At 49.7% G+C, this 23,353-nt stretch overlaps 2 protein-coding genes and 1 long non-coding RNA gene across 14 annotated transcripts in view; 1 reads left to right on the top strand and 2 right to left on the bottom strand.

Moving 5' to 3' along the window:
• FAM118A (family with sequence similarity 118 member A) lies at nt 1-13,833 on the bottom strand. 12 transcript variants are annotated; one of them, XM_007502596.3, is made up of 10 exons: nt 13,660-13,833; nt 9,696-9,751; nt 8,817-9,069; nt 8,179-8,271; nt 7,860-8,081; nt 6,742-6,918; nt 4,091-4,376; nt 679-711; nt 385-468; nt 1-275 (listed from the first exon to the last, which is right to left on the bottom strand). In XM_007502596.3, exons 1-10 carry the CDS (start codon nt 13,732-13,734, stop codon nt 256-258), a joined length of 1,299 nt encoding a protein of 432 aa, XP_007502658.1. In that variant the 5' UTR covers nt 13,735-13,833; the 3' UTR covers nt 1-255. The 12 variants fall into 12 exon arrangements, with proteins under 12 accessions (XP_007502658.1, XP_056653603.1, XP_056653604.1 ...); XM_056797625.1 differs by having other exon boundaries at nt 9,696-9,832; XM_056797626.1 differs by lacking the exon at nt 13,660-13,833 and adding an exon at nt 11,688-12,883 and having other exon boundaries at nt 6,790-6,918.
• LOC103106277 (uncharacterized) overlaps nt 10,875-23,353 on the top strand; it is a 19,404-nt gene continuing 6,925 nt past the window's right edge. Inside the window, exon 1 of the long non-coding RNA XR_008911963.1 lies at nt 10,875-11,376. This is a non-coding gene — a long non-coding RNA (uncharacterized LOC103106277). The remainder of the gene's footprint in view (nt 11,377-23,353) is intronic.
• Nucleotides 17,786-21,980, bottom strand: UPK3A (uroplakin 3A). Its single transcript, XM_007502600.3, has 6 exons — nt 21,899-21,980; nt 21,240-21,395; nt 19,470-19,749; nt 19,231-19,313; nt 18,215-18,347; nt 17,786-17,945 (listed from the first exon to the last, which is right to left on the bottom strand). Exons 1-6 carry the CDS (start codon nt 21,948-21,950, stop codon nt 17,786-17,788), a joined length of 864 nt encoding a protein of 287 aa, XP_007502662.2. The 5' UTR covers nt 21,951-21,980.

Consider the following 23,353-nt stretch of genomic DNA (forward strand, 5'->3'; position numbering starts at 1 on the left):
GGCCATCATTGGACTTTATCCCTGAGACAGTGGTCCTTCAGTTCTTTCCAAGTATACCTGAAAAGGTAAAAATGTTGATTGCTAGTAGTTAAGCGCACAGAGAGGTGGCCCCACCCCGGCCACACTCCTTGGGGCTCTCTTAGGGTTGGCGGGGTAGGTGATGCCCTCCGGTGTCGGTGTCTTGAGTGTGGGTCCGGCACTGTGGCTGCTTAGAGGTTGGTTTTCCAGGCACAGGTCTCTGGGAGTCTGGGGATCTCAGGACCCTCCAGAGTCATCTGTCAAAGACACAGCAAACATAGGGCTCAGCCAGTCCTGGAGATAGGCTGAGACTGACCCAAGGCCCCCTCCCCACCCCACCAAGTCCCTACTCCAGAGGATACACACCTGGATCTGACTGGCGGATTCTCTTGGGAACATCAATGCTGTATTCTCCGAGCTTTCTCTTGGCACAGTCCTGGCAGGCATTCCCTGGGGGGCACAGACCCACACAGACCCCATCCAGTGAGGAGGAGGAGCCATCCTAGAAGACCTTACAGTGGCCCCAGCCCCCTCAAACATAGCCCCTTGTGGGGAGGCAGAGGACAATCAATCATAGGGGCTTTGGAAGATGGCCCTATTCCCATGTTTTCCCATCCCCAGCTCCAACATTCCTCCCAGGCCCAGAGGGATGCTCTTTACCTAATAATGTTGTACTGTCCACTCGATCAGCATCTACAAGTGAGAAGAAATATCCCATGAGCCAACAGCAGCCCAGCCTCTCTGGCCACCTGGTCCCTTCAGGCCCCAGCCAAGAGCACCTCAAGGGATAGGAAGGACTGGGGGAGAAGGGGGGAATGACAGAGGAAAGAGAGAGCAAGAGCACAGGCCACCCACTGAAGGTTCTCCCAGTTGAGCAGGCTCTCAACCAGCAAAGAGCTCTCCCAGGAAGCGGAGGTAACTAAGAGATCTGGTCTCTCACTCTGGACCCTGCCACAGGTCAGGCTGGGAAAAGGACCTTAAACAGTATTTGCTGACAAAACGGCCCTTACAAGTCGGGAAAGAACCAAACTGAGTCAAATGGAGCTGACTGAGGCTTGCTCCCCCAAACCAGAAAAGTGGCCACAGGACAATTCCACTGGCCAAGAGCTGATAAAAAGGTACAATTGATTTTCCAGAAAGCATTACTACTAATAGGGACCCCTCTGGCCCACCAGAGTTTCTGAGCACAAGCATTGCCTCTGGAGGAAGAAGAGAGGGGGATTAGATAAAAACTAAAAAGAAAGAACCCCTGATACAAACAACTGAGAGAAGCTGGGGGCCTAACACAAGGGCTTCATTGGTATTACTACTACTATTATTGAGCAAACAAAAATCTACCCTAAAGATGGCAAACAAACCGTCCACCCCCTTCTTCCTTTCCCTAAGAAGTGAGAGGACCAAGGAGTACCACAGAACCCAGAGCACCCCAGAAGTGCAGTCAAAGAGAAACTGGAGTTCTGATCCAGCCTCAACTAGCTGGGTCATGCCCTCCTGGCACACAGTAGGTGTTTTAGAAATGGTCCTTCCTCTTATACCTTCCTAGGAATTTGAAATGGCCCAGCAGAGCCCCACTTTGGAGTTCCAAAGAAGGCCCTCAGTTGGGGGAGGGAGGAGACAAACAGATGGGTCAGTAGTAAAGCTTGGATGGTTCTTTTAAAAGAGAATGACTTCAGAAATGCTCATGGCTGGAGCAAAGCCCTAAAGGTCTCAAGAGACCACCAGAGCAATCTCATTTTCCAATGACTGGGGGGGGAGGCGGGGAGGAACTGGACTCAACAGTGGTCCTAAGGACAACAAGGACCCAGGCTTTGAACCTCATATCTGCACCTCCTGCCCCTGCAGAACTTTTGGCAAGGTTCTCAGCTGGCTTGCAGCTATCTGCTCCAAACTGAGAGTTCTCTGAGCTTATCATCCAAAAAATCTTCAGATAACACATTTCATATCATTCCCCTTACACCTCTCTCCTATCCTGTGCCCTATCCTTGAGTCTGATGCTGTCTTCCACATCTGGGGTACAAGACTCCCAGACTGGCTGCCTTTGGGGAGAAAGGCAGAAAATGAACACTTGGCACCTACTAGGCACAAGAGGCTGGCAACAGGCCCCCAAACCCACAGGCTCCAAAACAGTCAAGAAGACCTTGAAGAGACAATCACCCAAATCACAAAGATCCTGAAGGCCACAAGAACCAGGTCACACTGGGTTAAATGGCCTCAGCCAAAGCACATGGCAGAGATGGGTCTGGACATACAATCACAACTCAGAACATCAGTTGGGAGAAATCCAGAGATCCCCAAAGGAGAGACACTCAATGATGGGATGCATACAGAGAGACCTATGGGCCAAAAAGACTATCCATAAGAGATAGGAGGAGAAAGAGGAGACTAAGCAGTTTCTAAGAGACCCAAGAAACAGAGCCCCTCCCCCCCCCACCAGAGGATGAACCTAAAGGGAACCCAGGTCCCTCTGAGAGAATGAAACTGAAGTTCTGCTTGACATCAGAAACAACAACCAAGACCCAACCTGATTTCCAGAGGGCAACCAAGGGGATACTCTCAGAAGATAAAGACAGGCCTGGAGATAGGAGGTCTTGGGTTTAAATCTGGCTTCAGACACTTTCTATCTAGCAATGTAACCCAGATGCATAGCTCTTCCTGTTCTTCTGCCTTGGAGCTGATAGGAAAGTAAAGCGTTTTATCATTGAAATTCCTACAAACTAGTAAAAAAAACCAACAACTAGACACTACATTGCAAGAAATATTCAATTTAAAGTGCTTAAATCAATGAGACCTAGAAGGCAAAGGGGAAATCAAGAGAAACAGATCAATTCCTAAAAGGAAAAGTAAGGACCAAATCTCAGAGAAAAAAACACCCCCAAAGAAGCAACCACAGCCAAGATGACACAGGATCTGGGCACCTTGGACTAAAAACTAAGGTCGATCTTTCTGAGAAGACCATATCCTAAAAGGAAAAAAAGAGAGAGAGAACCTACAATCAAGAAAAATGTAATCATTCTTGCAAAGTTGAGTACTAATACTGCATGGGAGAGGCCTTTTCAAATGAGAAGACCAGAGCTAAGCAGGAATTTGACATTCTGATACAAGAATCCAGAGAAACCTAGAAAGTTCTTAATTGAGCAATAGGAAGGCATTAGATTGTTTTATAAGTGAAAGAGTTTGGCATGAAAATGCAGCAAATGGGTCAGGAAAACAGGCTGGGATTGCCAGGACTGGGAAAGGGGGTAGAGGTATTAAGTGGGGAAGAGAGAAAATTATCTTGGGGAGGGAAGTCAAGCAAATTTTCTATCCCAGAAGGGGAAGTTACGAGATGCCTTAGACTGCCTGTTGGACCAACTGGAGAATGGTTCAACCAGCTATGACAGAGGAATATTGAGGGACTATTTGAGTACCACCTGAAACAAAGACAAGGATCTTAGATCAGGAGTAGAACCAGGAGAATAGTCTATAAAAGGTCAAAAAACACACAAGATACACAGCAAGCTAAGCTCTGGATTGAATAAATAAGCATCATTAACTAGGGCATAGGGTGGACACTTAAATGAAGGGAGCTGCTAAGGCCAGGTCCTCAGAAGGGGACAGGAGAGGACAGGACAGCATCTGGGTCTAGGAGACCAAGTAAGAACTCCTCACCCCCCCACCCCTCCTCACCCTGCTGGACTGTGATGATTTGTTACAAAGGGTTTCTTTCCCTTTTCTTCTCTTGGTTCATAACTGAGGCCAGAGTAGCAAGGGGCTAAAAAGGAAGGAATCAAAAGAGGACTGTTCTAAGAGAAGAGAACAAGGGGAAGCAGGGTTTAAGAATGGAGCATATATATCCCTTTGCTGGGAGTCAGAGGGCAGGAAATAAGACTCATGGCTTCCCATGTTCCTCTCCACAGTCCATTATTTGCTTCCTTTCCAGTTTTCTACTATCAAGCTGGTGTTTTCTGCCTTGTTCTCACCTACCTTGACCACCTCATGAACCCCATGGGATATCTTCAGGGCCACATCCTTGGGCCCCTGAGCTTTCCCACAAATGCCACCACCCCTGCCCCCCCAACACACACACACACACCTGGACTTCGTTGTTTGCAGATCTGGGTCGCAAGGTCCTGCACATATTCTGGGAAGTAGTCGAAGCAGTCCCCATAGGAGACAACTTTGATGCCATGCAGAAGCATATCAGCCTGGTGCTTGAAGAAATGGTCCTCGTTCTCCTTGAGTACCACCATGAAATGCTCCAAGTCCACCTTGTCCTGGACCGAGTAAAGGAAGAGGGCCTGGAAGATCTGGTCTCTCAGCGTTTCACCACATCCCACAAACAGAAAGGACTTGGTCCGGTACAGGTTCTGAAGAACTTCCTATGAAGAAGCAGCAGCAACGTGAGTGTGTGCCTGCCCAAGTTCCCAAGCAGAGCCTCCAGGACCAGGGATAAATACCCTCTGCTGATTCAGAGCCTTCTAGGATCTGATTGCCAGAGACAAGCTCTTTAGCCTCTTGGCTTCCCAAAAATATTCTCCTGACCTCCCTGGCCCTCTTTGAGTCCCTATAGGAAGCCTTCCTGGCTCCTCTTCATTTTGGTATCCACCCCACCCCCACATCCCAGTTAACAATTCCTGGTTATCCAGTCCAGAACTTAGCTTGCCGCATATCTTTGTTTTCATGTTGTCTCCCACTTAAGAGTGGGGTTGTCTTCTGCTGCTTTTTGTAGATCCAGGTGCCTGGCACACCTTAAGGCCCTTAATCAATGTTTACTGAAAGAATGGATCATAGCCACTTCTTCTCAACGGGCCTTTCCCCTTTATTCCTATCTTTCTCCTCTGTTAACTGAGCCCCGTGGCCCCTTCCTCTAACTTGCCAAGATCTGCAACAAGGAAACTCCATTGTGTCCTTCTGTACTAACTGCTCTCTGTACTTACTACCTCATCCAGTGGAAGCCGAGGTCCTTCTGGCTTCTGGGTGTTTCTTAAGCTACTTCCTAGGTCTTGAGGCACAGTGCCTGGCATGCACACAATAGGCACTTTATGAATGCTTGCAAACTCTGGGTTCTCACTGTTTGGGGTTCTGGACCAATTCACTTAAACTCATTCCTCCAAGTTCTTCTCTAGGATCCCCCTGATGGTGCACTTAGAGGGAGGAGGAAGACCCCCTAAGAAGCAGGAGGCCATCAGAGACCTAGCCTGACCTAGTAAGTAGCCCAAAGCCAAGAAAACTACACCAGAAAAGGCCTCATTTTCCATATCTAAACAAGTAGGAATGGCTCAGACATGGTCAGGACCTTGAACACAGCCCAGAAGAAGAGTTCCCAGAACCCTGTATATGGGACAGGGTTGGAGAGCTAAAAGCCAGCTAATCATGTTTGGGAGACTTTTTTAGATCTTAAATTTCTTGAAGGTCCTTAAATTCAATTTTAGAAAAAACACACTCAGTAAAGGAACAAAAATATACTTGGGTAAATGCCCAAGTTAGATACTATGAGGAGAAAAACATAGGAGGAGAAAAACTATGAGGAGAAAAAACATAGAGACTGGGCCAGAAAGCACCAGTGCAGAAAGCAAAATGCCAACCAAAAAGTCACATGAGCCTCTAAGGCTGACCTCCTTAGGACCCCTTGAGCAGACAAAATGGGGGAGGGAGAAAGACCCAAAACAGTGATGGACTTAACACTTTAGGAGCAGGCTCTGAGGAATTCACTGCTGTGTATGGGCCCTCAGGAAGGGCATGGCCAGCATCCATGAGAACCACCAAAGACAGCCCATTCACCCAGCACTGTCCATTAGCAGCTTCCCTGGACGCTTGGCCTGGAAAGCCAGGGCTGCTGCACTGCTCCCCCTCTGACTCAAGAGCCAGCCTTTCTACAGCTTCCTCTGGGCTGAGTGATCTTAAGACAATTTATCAGACAATGCTGCTCAAGGACTGCTTTAACTCTCCTTGTCCCCACTGTCCAGCTGCAAAGGCCACACACTTCTATGGAAAAGGGGAATTCTCAGCACACCAGATGGGTCCGGCCTAAGATGCCTTGGAAACACAAAGCTAAAGGCTCAACAGGTGGCAGTTCCCTCAGAGAATCCCTAACTCAACCCTCAAACTGAGGCCTACAAAATGAGCAAAGGGTCTTCTCTCCCAGTGTCACACAAAGGAGTATGTAATATCAGAAGGTACTTTCTCTGACTCCATGGCACATGCAATTCAGACAAGCCCAACAGCTGCTGGTGACCATCACAGGCCAAAGATGGGAGCTGCCACTGGAGGAGGAACACCCCTCACCCCCACCAGGGACCAGAAGGGTCTTGCATACTGACAGCCCACTAAGTAAGGATCCACAGTACACTGACTAAGTCTAAGTGACCTAGGGATGAACTAAGGCATGCAGGCATGGACATGAACCAAGACATGCTTGGACAAGTTTGGGCTTGGAGAGAAAACATCATTTGCATATGTCAAGATCTTCCAATCACAGTATGAGATTGTCCCCACAGATCAATACCCTGACAGGATGCATTGACCTCCTCAAGACCTCTGTGATTGGTTGTCCGTTACTTCCAACATTGCCTATAACCATGTGGATGGATATGTTTGGGGTAGCAACTCAGTATGATTGGTTGCTAAATATAGTAGCAAGTCAGTTTCCTATAAGTATCATCACCCTCTTCAATAAACTAGCCACTGGCCACTTGACTTCCACCAGACTTCCACCAGCCCTCCTGAGTCCGTCTGCATTCTTACCCCTCGGGACCCCCAACCAGGTGGTCCCTGCTGGTCCTGACAGCATACCATTACTTCTGGGTCCTGAGTCACATCTTTATATCCTGAAGGATCCAAAACCATCCCACAAGGATCTGTGTATAAGCCATGAATGTGAAGAACTCCGTACTTCATGTGTCCTCTGGCCCACTGGAGAACCTACAAAAAAGGCCAGGTTTAATCTTCACCCTGGCTCAGAATAGAAATACTCCAGTGATTTCATTCATACCCCAAACGCCAGCTTTCATCCTGACTCCTATTTACCAACAGTAAGGCTGTTGGGGCACTCCAGAATCATAGGCCTTAGAGACTTGCCCCCAACAGGCACACCCCACACAGCATCTCCCGGAAAAGGCAGTCAGCCCCTCCAAGACCTCCCTCATGCCTCCATAGGTGATCGGACCAAGGCAGTCTTCCAAGGCAGTCAGAAAGGTGAAATACTAATGAAAATATACCTACACTTAGTGTATTTATGGCAAAGGACAATGACTGACTCTTGCTCAAAGACCTCTAGGGTGTCTGAGGCCAAGGCCATTGAGCAAAATTCTGTCATCTCTCTTGGATATCCCATCTAGGTCCTCAGGAAGAGTTTGTGGTAGGATGAACATTAAAGATTCAGTGCTTTAATCTGATTGTCCTAACAGCCTCTTTTCATGTAATATGTTAGGGTTCGGGGAGTGAGTGGCAAAGTCAGTAAGCCCTTGGTTCAGATTTAGTCTCAATCTTCTGACTGGTCATGGGCCCCAAAGCAAGTCCCTGACCAACCTGTGTCTCAGCTTACCTTCTATGTAGAACTGTTCCATAGCTTACATCCAATTCCTCCCCAAAGGAAGAGTTCTGGGAGAGCTGGCAACCCTGTCTGACTATGTGAGAAGCAGTTGGTCACCTCCCCCAAATGCTAAGTTGATAGGCCATTAGGGAAGAAAGTATCAGGTGGACAGACTGTGGAGCACTAAAGAAATAGGCCCAACTCGGGCCAAGATGCTTCTAACCCCAGAGGAGCTGGTCCTTTACCTCAATTCCTCCCTGCCCATAATCCAGAGCCCCCTCTGCCCACAACAGCTTGGGCACAGGTCCCAGGGGAGCTGTTCCTCTCCTACCTTGGTTTTATCCTTCAGATCTAAAGATTCCATGGGCTTATTCTGTTGTTGGCCAAAGATCTCCAGAAGGTTGTCATAGTTGGTGGTAAGAACCATGGTCCCACGTTCCATTAGGGTAAGGATGGACTGCAGCACTGTGGGGTTCTGAATGTGCTGTTCCAAGTTGTCAAAGACTTCCATCAGGCAGTCCTGGAAGAAGTTGGGTTTGGTATCCCCCGTGCGCTATGGAAGCAAAGGCAGAAAGTACCACAACTTCAGAGATTCTGACTCTTCAGAGAAGGCCATGGGATTTGCCCAGCTCATCCAGCCAGAGTCTGACCTCCTGGGCAGAGCTGGGAGCCAATTCCAAGTCCCGCCTTCTCTCCATGGAATAGACTGCTCCTCTTGGCATGCCAGGCAGCATCCCAGAATCCTTCATTCAATGGAAAACGTGTGGCTAGGAACAGCAAGCTAACATTTCACTAGGGACTTGCACACAGCCCTGAGTGTAAGGTCAGCCTGCTAGGCATGGCAGGCCTTGCTCTCCTTACTGCCCACAGGAGACTAAGCAAGGTTTGGGGTGACTGACCCAGTTCTGGGAAGGAGCAGAGCTAGACTTCCAGCTTCCTTCTCTCTCACACAGGCACTAATGCCACCTCCAGTCTTTTAGGTTTTGTTTTTAAAGAGTTTTCTTTACTAATGAGAAGCAGCCTTGTCTAGTTGCCTATGGAGATCAGGCCTCATGTCTTACCCTTGGAGGCCTGAGCAATCTGAGCCTATAAGGGCAGGGGAGGTGCTGACCTGCACCAATAGGAGCAATTCTTCAGCTAGGAGTTCCCTCTAAACCAATAGCATCACGGGTCCTGGGCGGGTCCCTGAGGACCAAGGGAGGGGAGGGGACCCACTGGGCTCTGGATAAAGGGACCTTATACCTGCTGCCACTCTCCTTGGTCCTCCCTGCCCACACTTGAGCCTCACCGGTGACATCTTTCGGATCAGGTCATGAGCAACTACAAGCAGGTCTCGGTCTTTCTTCACTTTCTTTCTAAATTCTGCGACATCTCCCGGGTGCAGGACCTCTAGTTGTTCCGCTGCTTCAAGGACGGCTTCGATGCAGCTCCTCCAGGAGCGAAGGGCCCGAATGCCAGGGGCCACAGCTGCACTGACGCCTGTCCCAATGACCAGCAAGAGGTCATGGGGTTGCTTCCTTATTAGACTTTTTAAAAACTTCCTGGAGGGAAAAGAAGGGGTACGGTAAGTCTAACTTCCTGAGGCCAGCCCATGCCAATAAATGGCAATGAAAACACTGGGAATGAAATCCCTTCCACTCGGGGTACTTATTCTCCCTCCTGGACAGTCAGATCCCTGCAGATCAGGGGCCCATCTTCCTCAACTTCAGTCCCATGGGCCTAGCAGAAGAGTTATATATCTAAAGTAGCTCAACAATTTGGTAAAATAATAAATGAAAAAGAAGATGAGTTTTGTTAGCAACTGCTGGGACTGAAATGCCTGATAGCAAGCCTTCTGGGCTGCTCTGGGACTTCCTTACACTCCCACTCTCTCCAACCATCTTTTCCTTCCTTGCCCCTCTCTCTCCTCTGACACCCTGGATAGGGCCTCAGAGAGGGAAGAAGAGGCCAGATGGCCCACGGGAGGGAGAGGACCTGGGGGTATAGTGATTCTCCAGGGATATTCTTTCCTTCCACTTTGCATTTTTCCAGGGGACAAGGAACACAGCTGTTCAAAAGCAACAGTGGCTAAAGGGAAATGCTACATGCATATGTCAGCTGCTTCTTCCTGTGGAGAGTAAGAAGGCTACTGAGGAGACCGACCACATGAAGGTCTCTTATCTCTTACCTGGATTTGTGTTCACTTCTATTAGTTGTCTTTTCTGCTGAATCCATCTGTAAACCCTGTGAACAGGAAAAATCCATCAGACACTCTGCCAAGTTCAGAGGTTCCTCACCCTGATGGTCTCCAAATGATTCCAGGTGCTGAAAAAGAACCCAAAGGTCTCCCTTAAGTTAGAACCCTCCAGGACACCTCATGCCTACACATGAGCCACTATACAAAAGCTTTCCCACTCCTGGCTCTAGCTCAGAGAGCTGGGCAAGGCCAGTGCCTATGGCTCCAGCCACCCTTCATGTGGAAATAGGGTTGAAAGGAAGGCCCAGGGGCAGAACAGCTCTCTAGGGCTGTTCTGGCCTCAGAAAGCCAAAGGCAGACCCAGAGATGCCAGTAACAGGGCAGTTTCAGGTTCCATGACAGCAGCGGGACCTTCCTGATCATTCCAGCTGTCTGACAATAGCCTGAGCTCCCTTGGTGTCTAGTACCCAAAAGAGGTCTTCACTAGACATTTCTACTTCAATTCTAGGCTGGACTAAGTAGCCTTTAAGCAGCTCTTGGAAGGAACTGAATCTAAGAACAGTCAGCATCCCACAGTTGGTTTTCTCTGACTTTGTTCAAACAGTCTGTTCATGCCCATCTCCCCTGAATCTTTAGGTTCAAGGAGACAGAAGCTGAGGGCTATGAATTCAGATTAATCCAACCAGCTCTGAGCCCACCTACCAAAGGCCAGACACAGGGTGGCAGGCTGGAAGAAGCAGATAGTCCCCAACTTCATCTAGCCTACATGTCTAGGGTAAGGAAACTGGAGCCCCAGAAATGAGAGCCAACAAGTGGTTCTCACTCTTGCCCTCCTGCACTTGGTAAAGGCTCCAGGGGGGCCTGAAGAACTGCCAACCTGTGTCACGGAGACTTCCACCCTTGCCCACGTTCCTATACCAAACTGCACACAACTGAGTTGGTCACCTAGTTGCCAGGAAGGCAGGAAAATATAAGATCTGGACACCTTCATTATCAGATTAGGCTCTGGACTGGCACATGAGGCTTTGGTAGACAGAACTGCTGTTAAGGGATCTTCTGACAATGCCCATCAGGCTCAGCAGTTCAATGCTCTTCTCCAGTCTGTACCCCCAGAATCTTCTCTACCAGGAACCTCTCAGCTCCTGTAGCTTTCTAATTGGCTGGTTTCTGCCAGTAAGGCAGTCCTATGGGAGGAAGTCCCCCCCTGATCTCCACCCTGGCCCCATAGGACTGCTTTACTCTCTGCTTATGTTGGAATCCTTAAGAGCCTTCTATCACACAGCAGACGCTCAAAAAATGCTTGCTGACTCTCTGCCATGGTGTTAGAGGACCCATCCACAGGGGAGGGGCCTTCCTTAGAGAAAAGGCCCCCCTGTCTGCAGATGACAGCCCCATCACCATCCACACAGGAAAAACCAAATGGATGAAAGGAAGGAGTCCTGGGCCCGAGTTCTCCCTCCATCCGTGATCCCCGATCCGATTCTCCCTGTCCTCCTCAGCCTAAAGGGGCCCAGACCGGAAGGGGTTGCGTCTAGAGGAGGGGCCACGGCCACCCCACCCACCCCCGCTGCAGGAGACAGCGGTGAGTATCTCTCTTCGGACTCTGTGGCTGAAGCTTCCTCCAGGAGACCCCAGAGATCGAGGCAGGCTTCTGCACCCAACAGTGGTGGCGGTCAGTCTCTAGGGGCGCCAGTCCGAGACGGGGGGGGGGGGGGGGGGGGGAGGGAGCTGAGTCTACGAGTCTACCCTTCCTCTGAGCGTTGCCCAGACTGAGGCCCACCGGTGCTTCCCAGGGCTTTCCTACCCCCTCCCCCTTCACTCCCATCCTACAGATGAGCACACTGAGACCCGGACAGGCATCCCCCCAGGCCTCCCCGCTCCTCCTACCTCAGTTTCCTCACCTGTAAAATGGGGACGAAGACTGCGCAGTTTCCTCCCCCCAGGGGGCGGGGCCCAGGGGAGGGGGCGGGGCCCCTCACTCACCGTTGAGGGGGGCGGCAGCGGGGCACACCGGGGCCCCCTCGGCACCAGGGGCAGCGGTGGCTCCGGCTCCTCCTCCTCCTCCTCCTCCTCCTCGTCCTCCACCTCCTGGGGTAGGCGCTCCAGGCCCCACATCTGCCGCCTCCGGCCGGGGGAGGGGGAGGAACCGGGGTGAGGGCGGAACCGGGGTGGGGGTGGTGTGCGCCGCTAAGGGCCCCGCGCAGGCGCACTTCCCCGTGAGGGGCTAAGGCGCGCGTCCAGAGACACTCACGCGCAGGCGCGACCCTCACTCTCTCGGAAAAGACCGTTAGGTGGGACGGGCAGGCTCGCGGTCTCTATGACGCGCAGGTGCGGGCCCGCGCCGAAGGGGAGGAGGAGGACCGGAGAGAGCAAAGATGCGCGCGCGCTCTCGCAACGGCCCGACCGGGAAAACGTTAGCTGGCCCAGGCGCGCGCTCATTTATTCGAGTCTCCGGTCTCCACGCAAGCGCAGGTTGTCCTCCCTCCCTGCGCAGGCGCCACCCGAATACCGTTCGGACCCGGAAGGAGGGATGAGAAACGACTCTTGCCCGCGACCAATGCACCCAGGCTGGTGCGTCCTCCCAGCTTTCCTGCAGGAAAATCGCTCCATGCACTGGAAAGTTCCGCGAGCCCTCTTGCCCCCGATCTCATGCAACCTTCCCGGGCTGACCCTACACCCTCGCCAGGTCCAGAGGAGATACTCTTAAAACGCAATAGAAATCGCCCCGCCCTTCCATTTTTTTTTGGAGGAAAGGAGTCATTATGGGCTGTGGTGAAGAAGGTGGGTAGGTGTGGAAGCACCCCGGGCAGGAGTTGGGTGTGACCCGGGTTGGCAGGAAAAATGGCCGAGGCAAAGGCCGGGAGGCGAGAGATAGAGGGCTACGGGCTCAAGGGTGGCATGTGAGAAGATGCCAGTCTGCACAGGCATTCCCTCGAAAAGGGCTGTGGATGCCCTCCCCCCTTAAGTCTTTTGTGGGAGAGCTTCTTTAGTGGGGACAAGCCCCTCCATCCTAGCCCAATGCCCCTCTGCCCCTGCCCGATCTTGGATGTGCTTCCACTTAAAGGGGGGTGGTAGGCATTATTATACTACCTCCCTTGTCTTTTCAGAAGTCATCCTAATAGAAATTTATGTCTGGATCAGAGCCAAAGCTCTGATGGCAAAGTCAGCTCCTCTCTGGCCCAACAAAACCAACCATCTTATCCCAGTTTGGCCAGTCAGGGCACAGGAGCTGGGTCCTTTAGGGGCCCAGGAAACTGGAAAGCATGGGATGGGAAGGAATTGTCCCTAAGACCAGGACTGCTAGTGCCTTACCAAGCACTCTGGGCATTGGTGCCCACCTGGATTTGCTCTAGCTTCCCTACTCACTTGGGCAAGCCCTTCTCGTGTACCACGGGAGTGTCAGCCTTAAGCCAACAACACCCCCATCCTCCTGTGTGTGAACCTTTTTTCCCTGACCTGGAACCCCAGGATGGGCTATTCTCCTTTAAGGAAACTTTAGGTCAGTCTCTCCCTTAGGACTATCCCTGAAGACCTGGTGGGAATCAGCCCCTGTTTCAGCCCAGTCACTGGCCTTTTCCTTCAGAAAAAGTGAGGAGGCAGGGGAGAGAGAACACTGCTGTCCAGGTAGGAGGGCAGAAGGGGACCCCTGGGCTGTAGCACCCCTGATATCTCCCAGAACCCAGGCAAGCCCTGGACAGAGGGGAGAAGATCAGAAGACTCTTCAGTAAATAGGGAATTCAGGGCCCCAGCCATTTGGGAGAGGTTTAAGATTGAGCCCATCATCCTGACTCCACCCTGTAGGTGAGAAAGAGCAAGGACACCTAGCAGCAGCAGGGAGGGGGAAGGGAATACAGGCACCAAGAAACCTTCCCACCTTCCCCTCCCAGGCTGCTGAATTCTTTACAACAAAGAACCCCCAAATGGCCCTTTCCCCCAAGCTACATCAGGGCTACACCTCTGCTTGTGGCTTCCATCTTCTGGTGGTTAGTGGAATTGCTGCTGTTCTGCCATCTCTAGTGGTTAGAGCCATGATGAACTTATGGCACTAGTGCCAAAGATGGCACGCAGAGACCTCTCTGGGCACCTGCAGGCCCCTGTCTTGGCCAGCTTGAATGTAGGGGGTGGGGTGCTGGAGCCTCCCTGTTTCAGGGGCCAAGCCAGCCTGAAGCCCCGCCCTGGCCCCAACACAGGAGTGGGTGGGGCACTGCACACAATGGGGGCTGGGGCACAGGCACACAGTCTCAGGGTAGGGTGGGGCATGACAGGGCTCCCTAAAATTTTCCAAAAGGTTCCATCACTGGGTTTGAGTCTTTTCCCTTTCTTCACCTGAAGCCACTGCCCCAAGACCTGGAAGGCTAGTTGTCATGTACCAAGCCCAGGGTCTGAAATACCATCCAACTTTCCCTTGGCTCTCCAAATCTCCTACTGAAGACCAGCTCCAAAGCACGCCTCAGGAGCTCCTGGATTCTGGGGCATCTCTCACACAAATACCAAAAGCATCCCATATTCCTCAGTCATTGCTGAGGGACAGGGTACCCCATGATCTTTGGACAGCATGGGCTCCACACTTGATGCTGCTAGATCCAAGATACCCCAAGATACTCAAAACAGTGTGGAGGCTTGGAAAGAATGTAGGTCTTGGGGTTTAAAGTCTGTCACTCCCTGTCCTTCATCCTGAACTGAAAGGGACTTTAGTTTACTTCTATGTCAACCCTTCACAGAATCCATTCTTTTCTGGCTTTTGAAACTAAGAGAATTTTGCCTCCAGGCCAGAAGTCTGTTCTTTCCCACTGTGATTGATTCAGCCCTGATCCCTAGTGACCCCCAAGTTCATCTGGGCCTGATGAACTTGAACTCCTCAAGGGCAGGGAGCTGGGAGCTCCCATTCCTAAGTGATGGGTCCTCTTCTCTCCTCCATGATTTCACTTTTGGGGTCTTCTCAGCTCCTGGGGATTCATTGATCTCTAAAATTAGATGAAACTCGGGTCTATTGTCCTGCCCTAACCTTTCTTGGGACCTTCAGTCTTAAATCTTCTACTGCCTAGTGTGACAAGGAAATCACTTTAAAAGACTGATATATATTAATTTAAGGTTGCCAAGGAATTCAGCTATGTAATTCCTAAATGAAAACTCGTCAGCTGTCAACCTTTTATAGAGTTTAATTACAAACAGGAGGAAGAAAGGAATTAGAGAGAGAGAGAGAGAGAGAGAAAGGGGAGAGAAGGGAATAGGGCTTAAATACCCCCTCTGTTTAGGCTGGTCCAAAAGGCCCAAGCCCTTAGATAGCTGGGGCAAAGAAAGGAGATCAGTCCCTATTACTCACGTGACCAAAATGGAGAAACAGTCTCCGGGGCCTCCACCTCCAGCTTCCTTCAGAGCAAGCTTCTCAGAGCACCTCTCCAACCACTCAGAGCCAAAAACTCTCCCACCCACCCCCTATCTTTAAGGAAACCATCCAAGTTCCCTCCCCTCAGTTCTCACATCTACCAATCACTGTCCATCATTTTCCCTGTGCCAATGGTGGCTCTAGCTTAACCCAGGACTGCCCAGAGGTCTGTGGCTTTGCACATGTCTGTTGGAGGTCATATTCTCAAATAATTAAATCTTGATCTTTTGCTACAGCCCTTCCTAAATCCTGTTACCCTGAGTAGGGTAGAGATTGGAATAATTAAATTTTGATCTATGCTGCAGCCCTTCCTAAATCCTGTTAGGACTGAGTACGGTGGAGATTGCAGTTTCCAAGACTTGGTTCTGTCATTCCAAGTATCTCCATTGTATCAATTCTAAAATCAATCATGACTCAAAGAAATTCCTGTTCTATGCTTAAGCATAGGTCAAAGCCCTTTCCATTGTTCAGCAAAAAGTTTCTGTCCTAAAGTAATCTTAAGAAGGGAGGAGAATGACCCTCCCATGCCAATGGGGTTCACATTCCAATCAATAGGAAATTTTTCAAGTATGAAATTTCCCAATGGTGAAATTTCCAACATTTATAAGTCTAAGAAATTTTAAGGTTTATACTAGTCAAGGTAGAGGTATAGACATATCCACTTAACATGCCCCAAACTGAATTGTGGCACAGCCCAAATGGGTTCTCCTCATTCCAGTGCATCCGCCTTTCTGCCACCAACATGATCTTCCTAAGGGTGGGTCATGTTTGGCCGTCCCTCTCCTCCTACCACCTCATAAACTCCAGGGTTCCCTATGGCCCCAGGGTTCAAGTATAGAAACATCTATTTGGCATTCGAAACCCCCTCCTTCCTTTCTAGGCTTATACCTTATTCAACCCTGCCTCTTGTTCCCCTCCTTGTTCTGCACACACAGTGCTCCATCTCCAGTCTCTGCATCTTTGCCCTTATTGGCGGTTGGAGGGACATGCCTGCCTCCTCCCCTCTATCTCTGGGTACCCCTGTTTTCTTTCCCAACTCTGGTCAGATACCACCTTCTCCATGAAGCCTTTCCTGATCCCCTCAACTGCCCTCCCCCAATTTCTTTGGCCTTATTAGGTAGGTCTAGGGGACTAGGCACTTTAACAACTGCCTTCTCCATTAGGGAACCTTCTGCTCTGTATCCTCCCACCACACAGTCCCAGACACACTGTGCAGACAGGGTTCAGATGCAGGGGATTCTGGAAACCAATAAAATGAGGGTAGACTCCCTTTTTTCACATTCTCTTCTGCTCATTAAACCTCCACTGTAGCACCCCAGGGGAAAATTGCTGAAGGCTTCAGTTTTGCCAGCTGTCCCTTAATGAGGGAAGCATCCAGGGGCCTTTATTGTTTATCTCCTGTGAAAGATGAACGTTTGCTGAATCCTGGGTCACATCAGCCATTGGGGTGTTCATCAGGCCAGTTTGAGAAGTGAACAGCAGTCCCGTAGATAGTAAAAGGAAGTACAGGGACCCAAGGTCAAAGTCTGGGCTCTCCTTCATTTTCTTGACATCTTTACTGGCTTCCCAGCTTACCTGTCTCTTATTGGCAGGAGCCAGCCTCCATGCAGCTCCTCTCAGGAAGGTGGGAGTAAGTCAATAGGGAGGGAGACCTAACCACCTGCATCTTCCCAGTAAGGAAGGGGGCCTGTTGCCTGAAAGCTGGGAGGGGCCTTAGGGACCAGGCCCTCAGTGGAAGGGGGAGCCCCTGAAGAGCCTGGGCTGGCAAACTTGTAACATTTCTAAACTGGCTTGTTTTCACATGATCTTCATTTCCAAATTGATCCTTCCCCTTAAGAATCATCCTTGTAATGAAAAAGAAAGAGAAGGGGCTGAGGGGGAAGCATGTCATCCAGTATTGGCAGTGGTCTACTCCTAGAGGCTCCCACCTCTGCAGAGAAGGGAAGAAGATGACTTTTCTCACCTTCATGCAGGGAATGTTTTATCCCTTTGTTCTTACCAGAAAAAGGGAAGGGATGTGTCTAAGATCAGTAAGCAGACTGAGCAGGCTTCAAACTGAGGTTCCCCAACTTTGCATCCTGCATGGCCTATGAAAGACCTGGGCTTCGTGTTCAGGCTCTTGCACCAACCCTCAGGACAACCTTGGGCAAGTTCTGCAAACTGACCTTAGAGGCAGTTTTGGAGAAGAGGCACAAAACATTTTACCTCTGAAAGAACCGACAGTATTTAGAGAAATCAAGGTCTGCAACTAGACAATTCTGTCCAGTATTTAGAGTGACCAGATGGTGCCCAGGAGGCAGCAGGTGATGTGGAAAGGCTTTACTTGAATACCTCTAGTGATGAGGGACACATTAACTCACACACTTATGAATTAATGCCTGGTGAGTGAAGCCTTAATTAACCAGAAATCCCCAATGGATCAATTTATTCAGAATCTACTCTGTACTCTTCAAGACCTGGGACCAGCAGATGAGATTAAAACCAAGAGAATATTTAAACTTGGGTCAAGTCAATGGGTCAGCATTTATTGAGTGCCACCACTTTCACCCCCAGGCCTGGAGGAAATGGGAAAGAAAAGATCCAATCATATGTGCTTTCTCTCATAGACACACATTTACATGCATTCACACACATACATATACCTACTCATTCACATATACTCACGCACACACTTTATCAGAATAAGTTCAGTGTCTCAGTCCTGGAGCTTGCTGGAATAGACCTCAGCTCGGTCCAGAGACTGCCTCCGGTTCACAGAGGAATAGGAAGGCTCCGAGGATCCCTGGGCTTTTGGAACCACCTCCTGGCTGATTTGAGATTCATGTTGTGTCTCTAAGTCTGAGCTCCCCATACTCCTAAGCCAAAGAGATCCACAGGACAGAAATAGAAATCCATAAGTAAATGGTAGCCATAACTAGGGTGAGGTAACAAGGATTTTGTCCCAGGGTACTAGATTAAGAGAGGGTTTACTGATCTTCAGTGACATAGAACCAACCAAACCTTGCTCACCTGGTTAGCAAGAATTAAAACAGGAAATTACTACACTGTAGGCCCACTACCATGTGTGACATTCTCCCTGGGCCCAGCCCTGAACTTTTCTTCTTTCACTAAGGAAGCTACTTACACAAAGCTGAAGATGACAGCAGCTGCAAACCCTACCAGCAGGAAGAATACTAGGGTGCTCAGGATGGAAGTGATGACTATCATGGCTCCACTCCTCCTGCCAGGCCATGTGTCAATCTCCAAGTAGGGGGAAACTGGAAAAAGGGAAACCAGGGAGCTCATTAAACATTTTTCTTCATGAGGAGAGCAGGGAGGAGTGAAGGAAGTGTCTCTGAACAGTAGCCAGGCTACTGAATAGCAAAGATCTAAGAATCCTGGTCCAGCCTCTGATACTTCTTCCTCTCCCTATGCCTCAGAAAAAATGAAAGCTTGGACCCAGCTCTGACAGACTGTCTCTACTGATGTTCTGTGCCCCCTTCTCATCTACCTCTTATCTATCTCATCCCCAACACATCCCTGTTAGAACAGATGGAGAAACCAATCAAGAGAAGTGGACTTGCCCACAGTCACCCATTCTCAAGCCACAGTTCTTTTTCCTGAATAAAAAAATAGGGAGACAGCAACATGCTTTCATAAACTTCAGTTTGGGTTTTCCTCCCCCTAACTCAGGGAAATCTAATTTCAGTTAAAAGGGGGGAAGCCACCTAACACCCGTTGGCTTCTGGCAGGGGAACCTTCAGGCAGTGCCAGCCTCTTCAAATTAAAGATTTGATGTTTCCAGTGTGAAAGCCAGAAGAGATTCTCAGGTTCATCTTGTACAGGCCCCAAGAGGTTCATTTGCCCAGGGTCACTCAGAACACTGACTCCCTAACCAAAGCAGAGGGAGAGAAATGTTCTATCTCAGGGGCCTACTCCCCCACTTCCCATCCACTCCCTATTGCTAGGGCACTCACTCCCTAAGACCTTGTCACCCAAAGCACATCCTTAAACTTTCACAGATTCCGTTTAATCCTTTGACAAATGGACATAATGAAACTCGAACTGCACAGGATGGGGTATCTAGAGCTTAAAGAAAGAGCAATGGAATGAGGCCCCATCACCTCAATTACCCCAAGCTCAGATCACCCCTGCACTTACTCTGGTTGGTCCGGATTGGCTGAGACCAGAGGGTTTGATCCTCTACAAAACCACTTGATGGATTGATCAAGACATATTTGAACCTGAAAGGAGAAAGAGCAGATGTCATGAAGGAGAATTATGGGGTCAACAGAATTTAGGAGGGGGACTAGAAGATTGAGGGACTTGAGAGGGCATTGAAGCTTTAGTATCCCAGGATTCTGACTTAGGGATTCCAGGGGAAATCAAAACTCACCAACCTGTATTCTGTGGCCCTTGTCAGAGGTGGGTTGCAGGTGCCCTTGAAGTTAGGATTCAGTGAGCAGTAGCCATTGTCTCCAACCCTGACCAGGTAGGCACTCAGAATCTCAGCTACTTTGCTCACATCCCCAGCCTCATCCAGGTTGGGCAGGTCACCACACTGGGGCAGGATGAAGGAAGCAGCCTTGTATGGTGCCCTCTGGCCCCCTGCAGTCTCCTGGAATGTGCTGTTGATTGGGAAGCTGCGATTGTTCTTGATGACCGCATATCTAACACTTCCTGAAAAGCAGTTCCCCCGTGGGAGGTTCATTATTAGTGTCGAGATCAGGACCTTCATTGTGGACAGCAGCTAGTCCATTACTTCACCTGGGTCCTCCCTCTCTACCAGAGTGGAAAGAGCAAGACATTCTGAGACTTCCCCCAGCATAGAGAAGGTTGCAGATTGCTGGCATCTATGCAGCATTTCATATATGCTCCTTATCTGATCACAGTGGCCCTGTAAGGCAGATGTGGACTTTCTCTACCCTAGCAATTCAGAGAAATCTGACTGACTCCAGCCTCTGAAGTTTCCTGGGGATGACATCTGATGAGGTCTGGGCCTCCATTTCCTCCACTGTGAACTAATGGGCTTGGACTCCAAAAATCTCTGAGGTTCCTTCCAGCCCTAAATCTCTGATGCTCTGGTCTTGAAACTGCCCAGGGTCCCAAAAGCAAGTAAGTGTCAGAGGTAAGACCTGGCTCCCAGTCTCTTCAGATTACAAATCCAGCATCCCTCACACTGGCTCACATGCAAGGCAAGCATGCCTTCATCAGGTCATCTTTACCTATAGGCTACAGCAAGGGATGATCCCAATAAAGGAATGAATCTAATAGGAGCAACCTGATATGGGGGTGAGGGGTGGCTGCCAAGGAGGACTAACAAGGACCCAGAGCCTTGGACTGATTAAGACTTGTACTGCTACTGCTGCTAAAAACAAGGATTCAGAAAAGCACAAACGCCACCACAAATACTGCTAAGGATAATCGTGTCTGAAGGCTTCTCCTTGTCTAACCGAAATCTATTCAGCATTTCCAAGTGGTTGGCCAGTTTCTTCTTAGTTACTTACAGGGATAAAGACCTATCTCCTGAGGATATCCAGGCCATTTTCAGGTGATTGTTAGGGAGTCTTTCTGCCTCCCCAAATCTTCCCCCTCTTCACCTAGTTCTATTGTCTGAGGTTTGGCAGAAAAAGGTTAATCCTCCTTGACTAGGACACCTAAAATACTTGAAGACACCCATCCTAACCCTGCCTCCACTATGGAAAGAAATTGCAAAAAGACAATGTTTAGAATAGGACTTAACCTTAACAGCAGGATCTGGGCAAAGGGAGCATGGGGATGCCCTAGGAGGTAGTGACCTCTGGTCAGCCTAGATGCCCAGGTCTTGCTACCCAGAAAAGATGCCTTGGCCACCTGAATGTCTTATCCTTAGGCCCTGAGTCCAGCTTCCTGGAATCTTGGAGGTCCAGAACCTGGATTATCCTACTCTCCTTCCCTTTCTTCTGAGAGGAACCCGAGGCCATCCCCCTGCTTTCTTTTTTTCCTGGGCAGATACTGGGCCAAACTGGGGATGAGTAGAGTAGAAAAATTAAAATCAAGACTCACTCAAGAGACTTGGATTCTGGGTCTGACTCAGCCATCACCTCTGTAAACTTGGGCAAGGCCCCTGCTCTTCTGGTCTTCAAGGTCCCTCGTGACCCTAGCCCCCAGGACAAAAGAACTGAACTCACCTGAATTCTCCATCACGTACAGGTTGACCTCATAGGAGACATTCCCAAGGTTAGAGGCATTGAACATACAGAAGGGCTTCTCCAGAGTGATGGTGGTCAAGGTAGGGTTATTTGTGGCAAATGTGATACTGGCCATTTGAGGCTCCAGGTCTACTGCTGGGGGTGGCAAATGGGGGAGAGGATCAGGGAAGCTTGGATTCCAGTGAACCCTGGGAGGCCAGGGTTCAACCCTCTCATTTTATAGCTGGAGAGACTGAGGCTCAGAGCAGCAAAGAGACTTATTCAGGATCACGCAGCCAGGGAATACTAGAGGCAACATCTGAACTTGAGTCTTTTCTGACCCTGAATTTGGTGCCCTTCCACCTTGGACTCTATGGGACAGGGTCTCTGTTCAGGTTCCATATTCCATGTTTTGCTCTAAGCACCCCTTTCCACTCCCCAGCCTCTATCTCTGGCATTCCATAAGACAGTGGAAAAGGTGGTTCAACTATGAGACTTGCCCTCCTGGTCCTCAGCCTTCTCATCTGCAGTAAAGCAAGCCCTCAACTTCCTGTGGATATTCCTCCCACACATACTCAGAACCCTTGTTGGCTCTAGGACTCCCCAGTCTGGCACTCTGACTTTTGAGGACTAAGAAGGGAGAGAGGGTACTCACTTACCCAAGCTTAGGGGCAACCAGCCCAGAGCCAGCGCAGTCCAAAGGGGACACATAGCCTGGTGCCTGGGGAAGATGTGGCTGAAAGCAGATGGATAGAGTAGTGGGTTTTTCTCTCTGGAGGCCTTGTGGACCTAGAGCTTGCCCAGCCCCAGTCCCACCCCTAAACCAATCAGTGCCCTCATCCTTGGCAGGGCTTTGCAAACAGTCCCACCCTGGTTCTGCTTACCTGGGTCCAGGTGCCTTGGTGTCTAAGGAAAGAAGAGAGGAGAGGAAAGGTGACTGGAGAACTGCTCTAACAGATATTTCTGGTCTCCCCACCCCCATCCCCCCATATGTTTATCTGCCTTTGACTTATCAGAAGAATATCAAAGGTGATCTTGGCAGGTCAGTGCACAGTCATTCCTGGGATTAGAGGCCAGGATTGACATCCTATCTCTAAGAGACTGAATTTTCAAGGGGGCTGGTGGTACCAGCATCGTTGTCCTCTCCATTCTGCCTCCACTAATCTTCCATTCCTCCTCAATGTTTCCCTGCTCTAATCCATCCTCCACAGTGCTGCCAAAATAATGTTACAACTCCACCAAATTAGCTCCAGGGACTATTTCATGTTGTTTGTCTTGTCATCCTACCCCCCAACTAGAACAGAGCCTGGCACAAAGACACAATTGATTAATTAATTAATTAATGATTAATTAATGATTAATGTTAATTGATTGGTGTCCCTGGCCTGCTCAAGAACCTGCAAAAGCTCCCTAGTGTCCCTGGGATAATATACAAACTTTTGAGCTTGACTTTCAAAGCCCTTCATAAGCTAGCTTCTACCCATCTTTCTAGGATTACTGTACATTCCCCACCCCATACTCCTAGATCCAGTCATACTAGCTCCCTTGCTGTTCTCTGAACTTGCCATTTTCCTTCCAGCCCCCATGCTTTGGCACATGCCTGGAATGTCTACTCTTTTTGACTTTTTTCAAGACTCTCATAGTTGACTTCCTATAGCAGTGATGGTAAACATTTTAGAGACTGCATGCCATGCCAATCCCACCCTGCCACTCATCCCAGCTCTCCACCTTACCCCAAATAGGGTGGGAGAAAGGGAGGTGATTGGTCTGGGTGCTCCACTCAGGAGAGGGAGTAAGCACTAATTGGGCTGCTGGGCAGAGGGACTAGGAGGCATGGTGGAGAGAGGGAAGGGAGCAGCTCTGTGGAGTCCTGCCTTTCTGGTAACTATGGCAGGCAGTGTGGGCCCACAAAGAGGTCTCTACATGCCATCTTCAGCATGTTCTCCATAGGTTCGCCATCAGAGTTTTATAGGAACCCTTCTTCTCTTCCCCCAATTAGCTGTCCAAGCTTGCATTCACTTCCAATAAATATATTGAGGCTTCTCTATCGGTGTTTGCCTACCTCCAGTAGTTGGTAAGGGCCTCCAGGGCAGGGATTGTTTTATTTTATTCTT

Source organism: Monodelphis domestica, chromosome 5 (assembly GCF_027887165.1).
Source record: "Monodelphis domestica isolate mMonDom1 chromosome 5, mMonDom1.pri, whole genome shotgun sequence".
NCBI classification, from domain to species: domain Eukaryota; kingdom Metazoa; phylum Chordata; class Mammalia; order Didelphimorphia; family Didelphidae; genus Monodelphis; species Monodelphis domestica.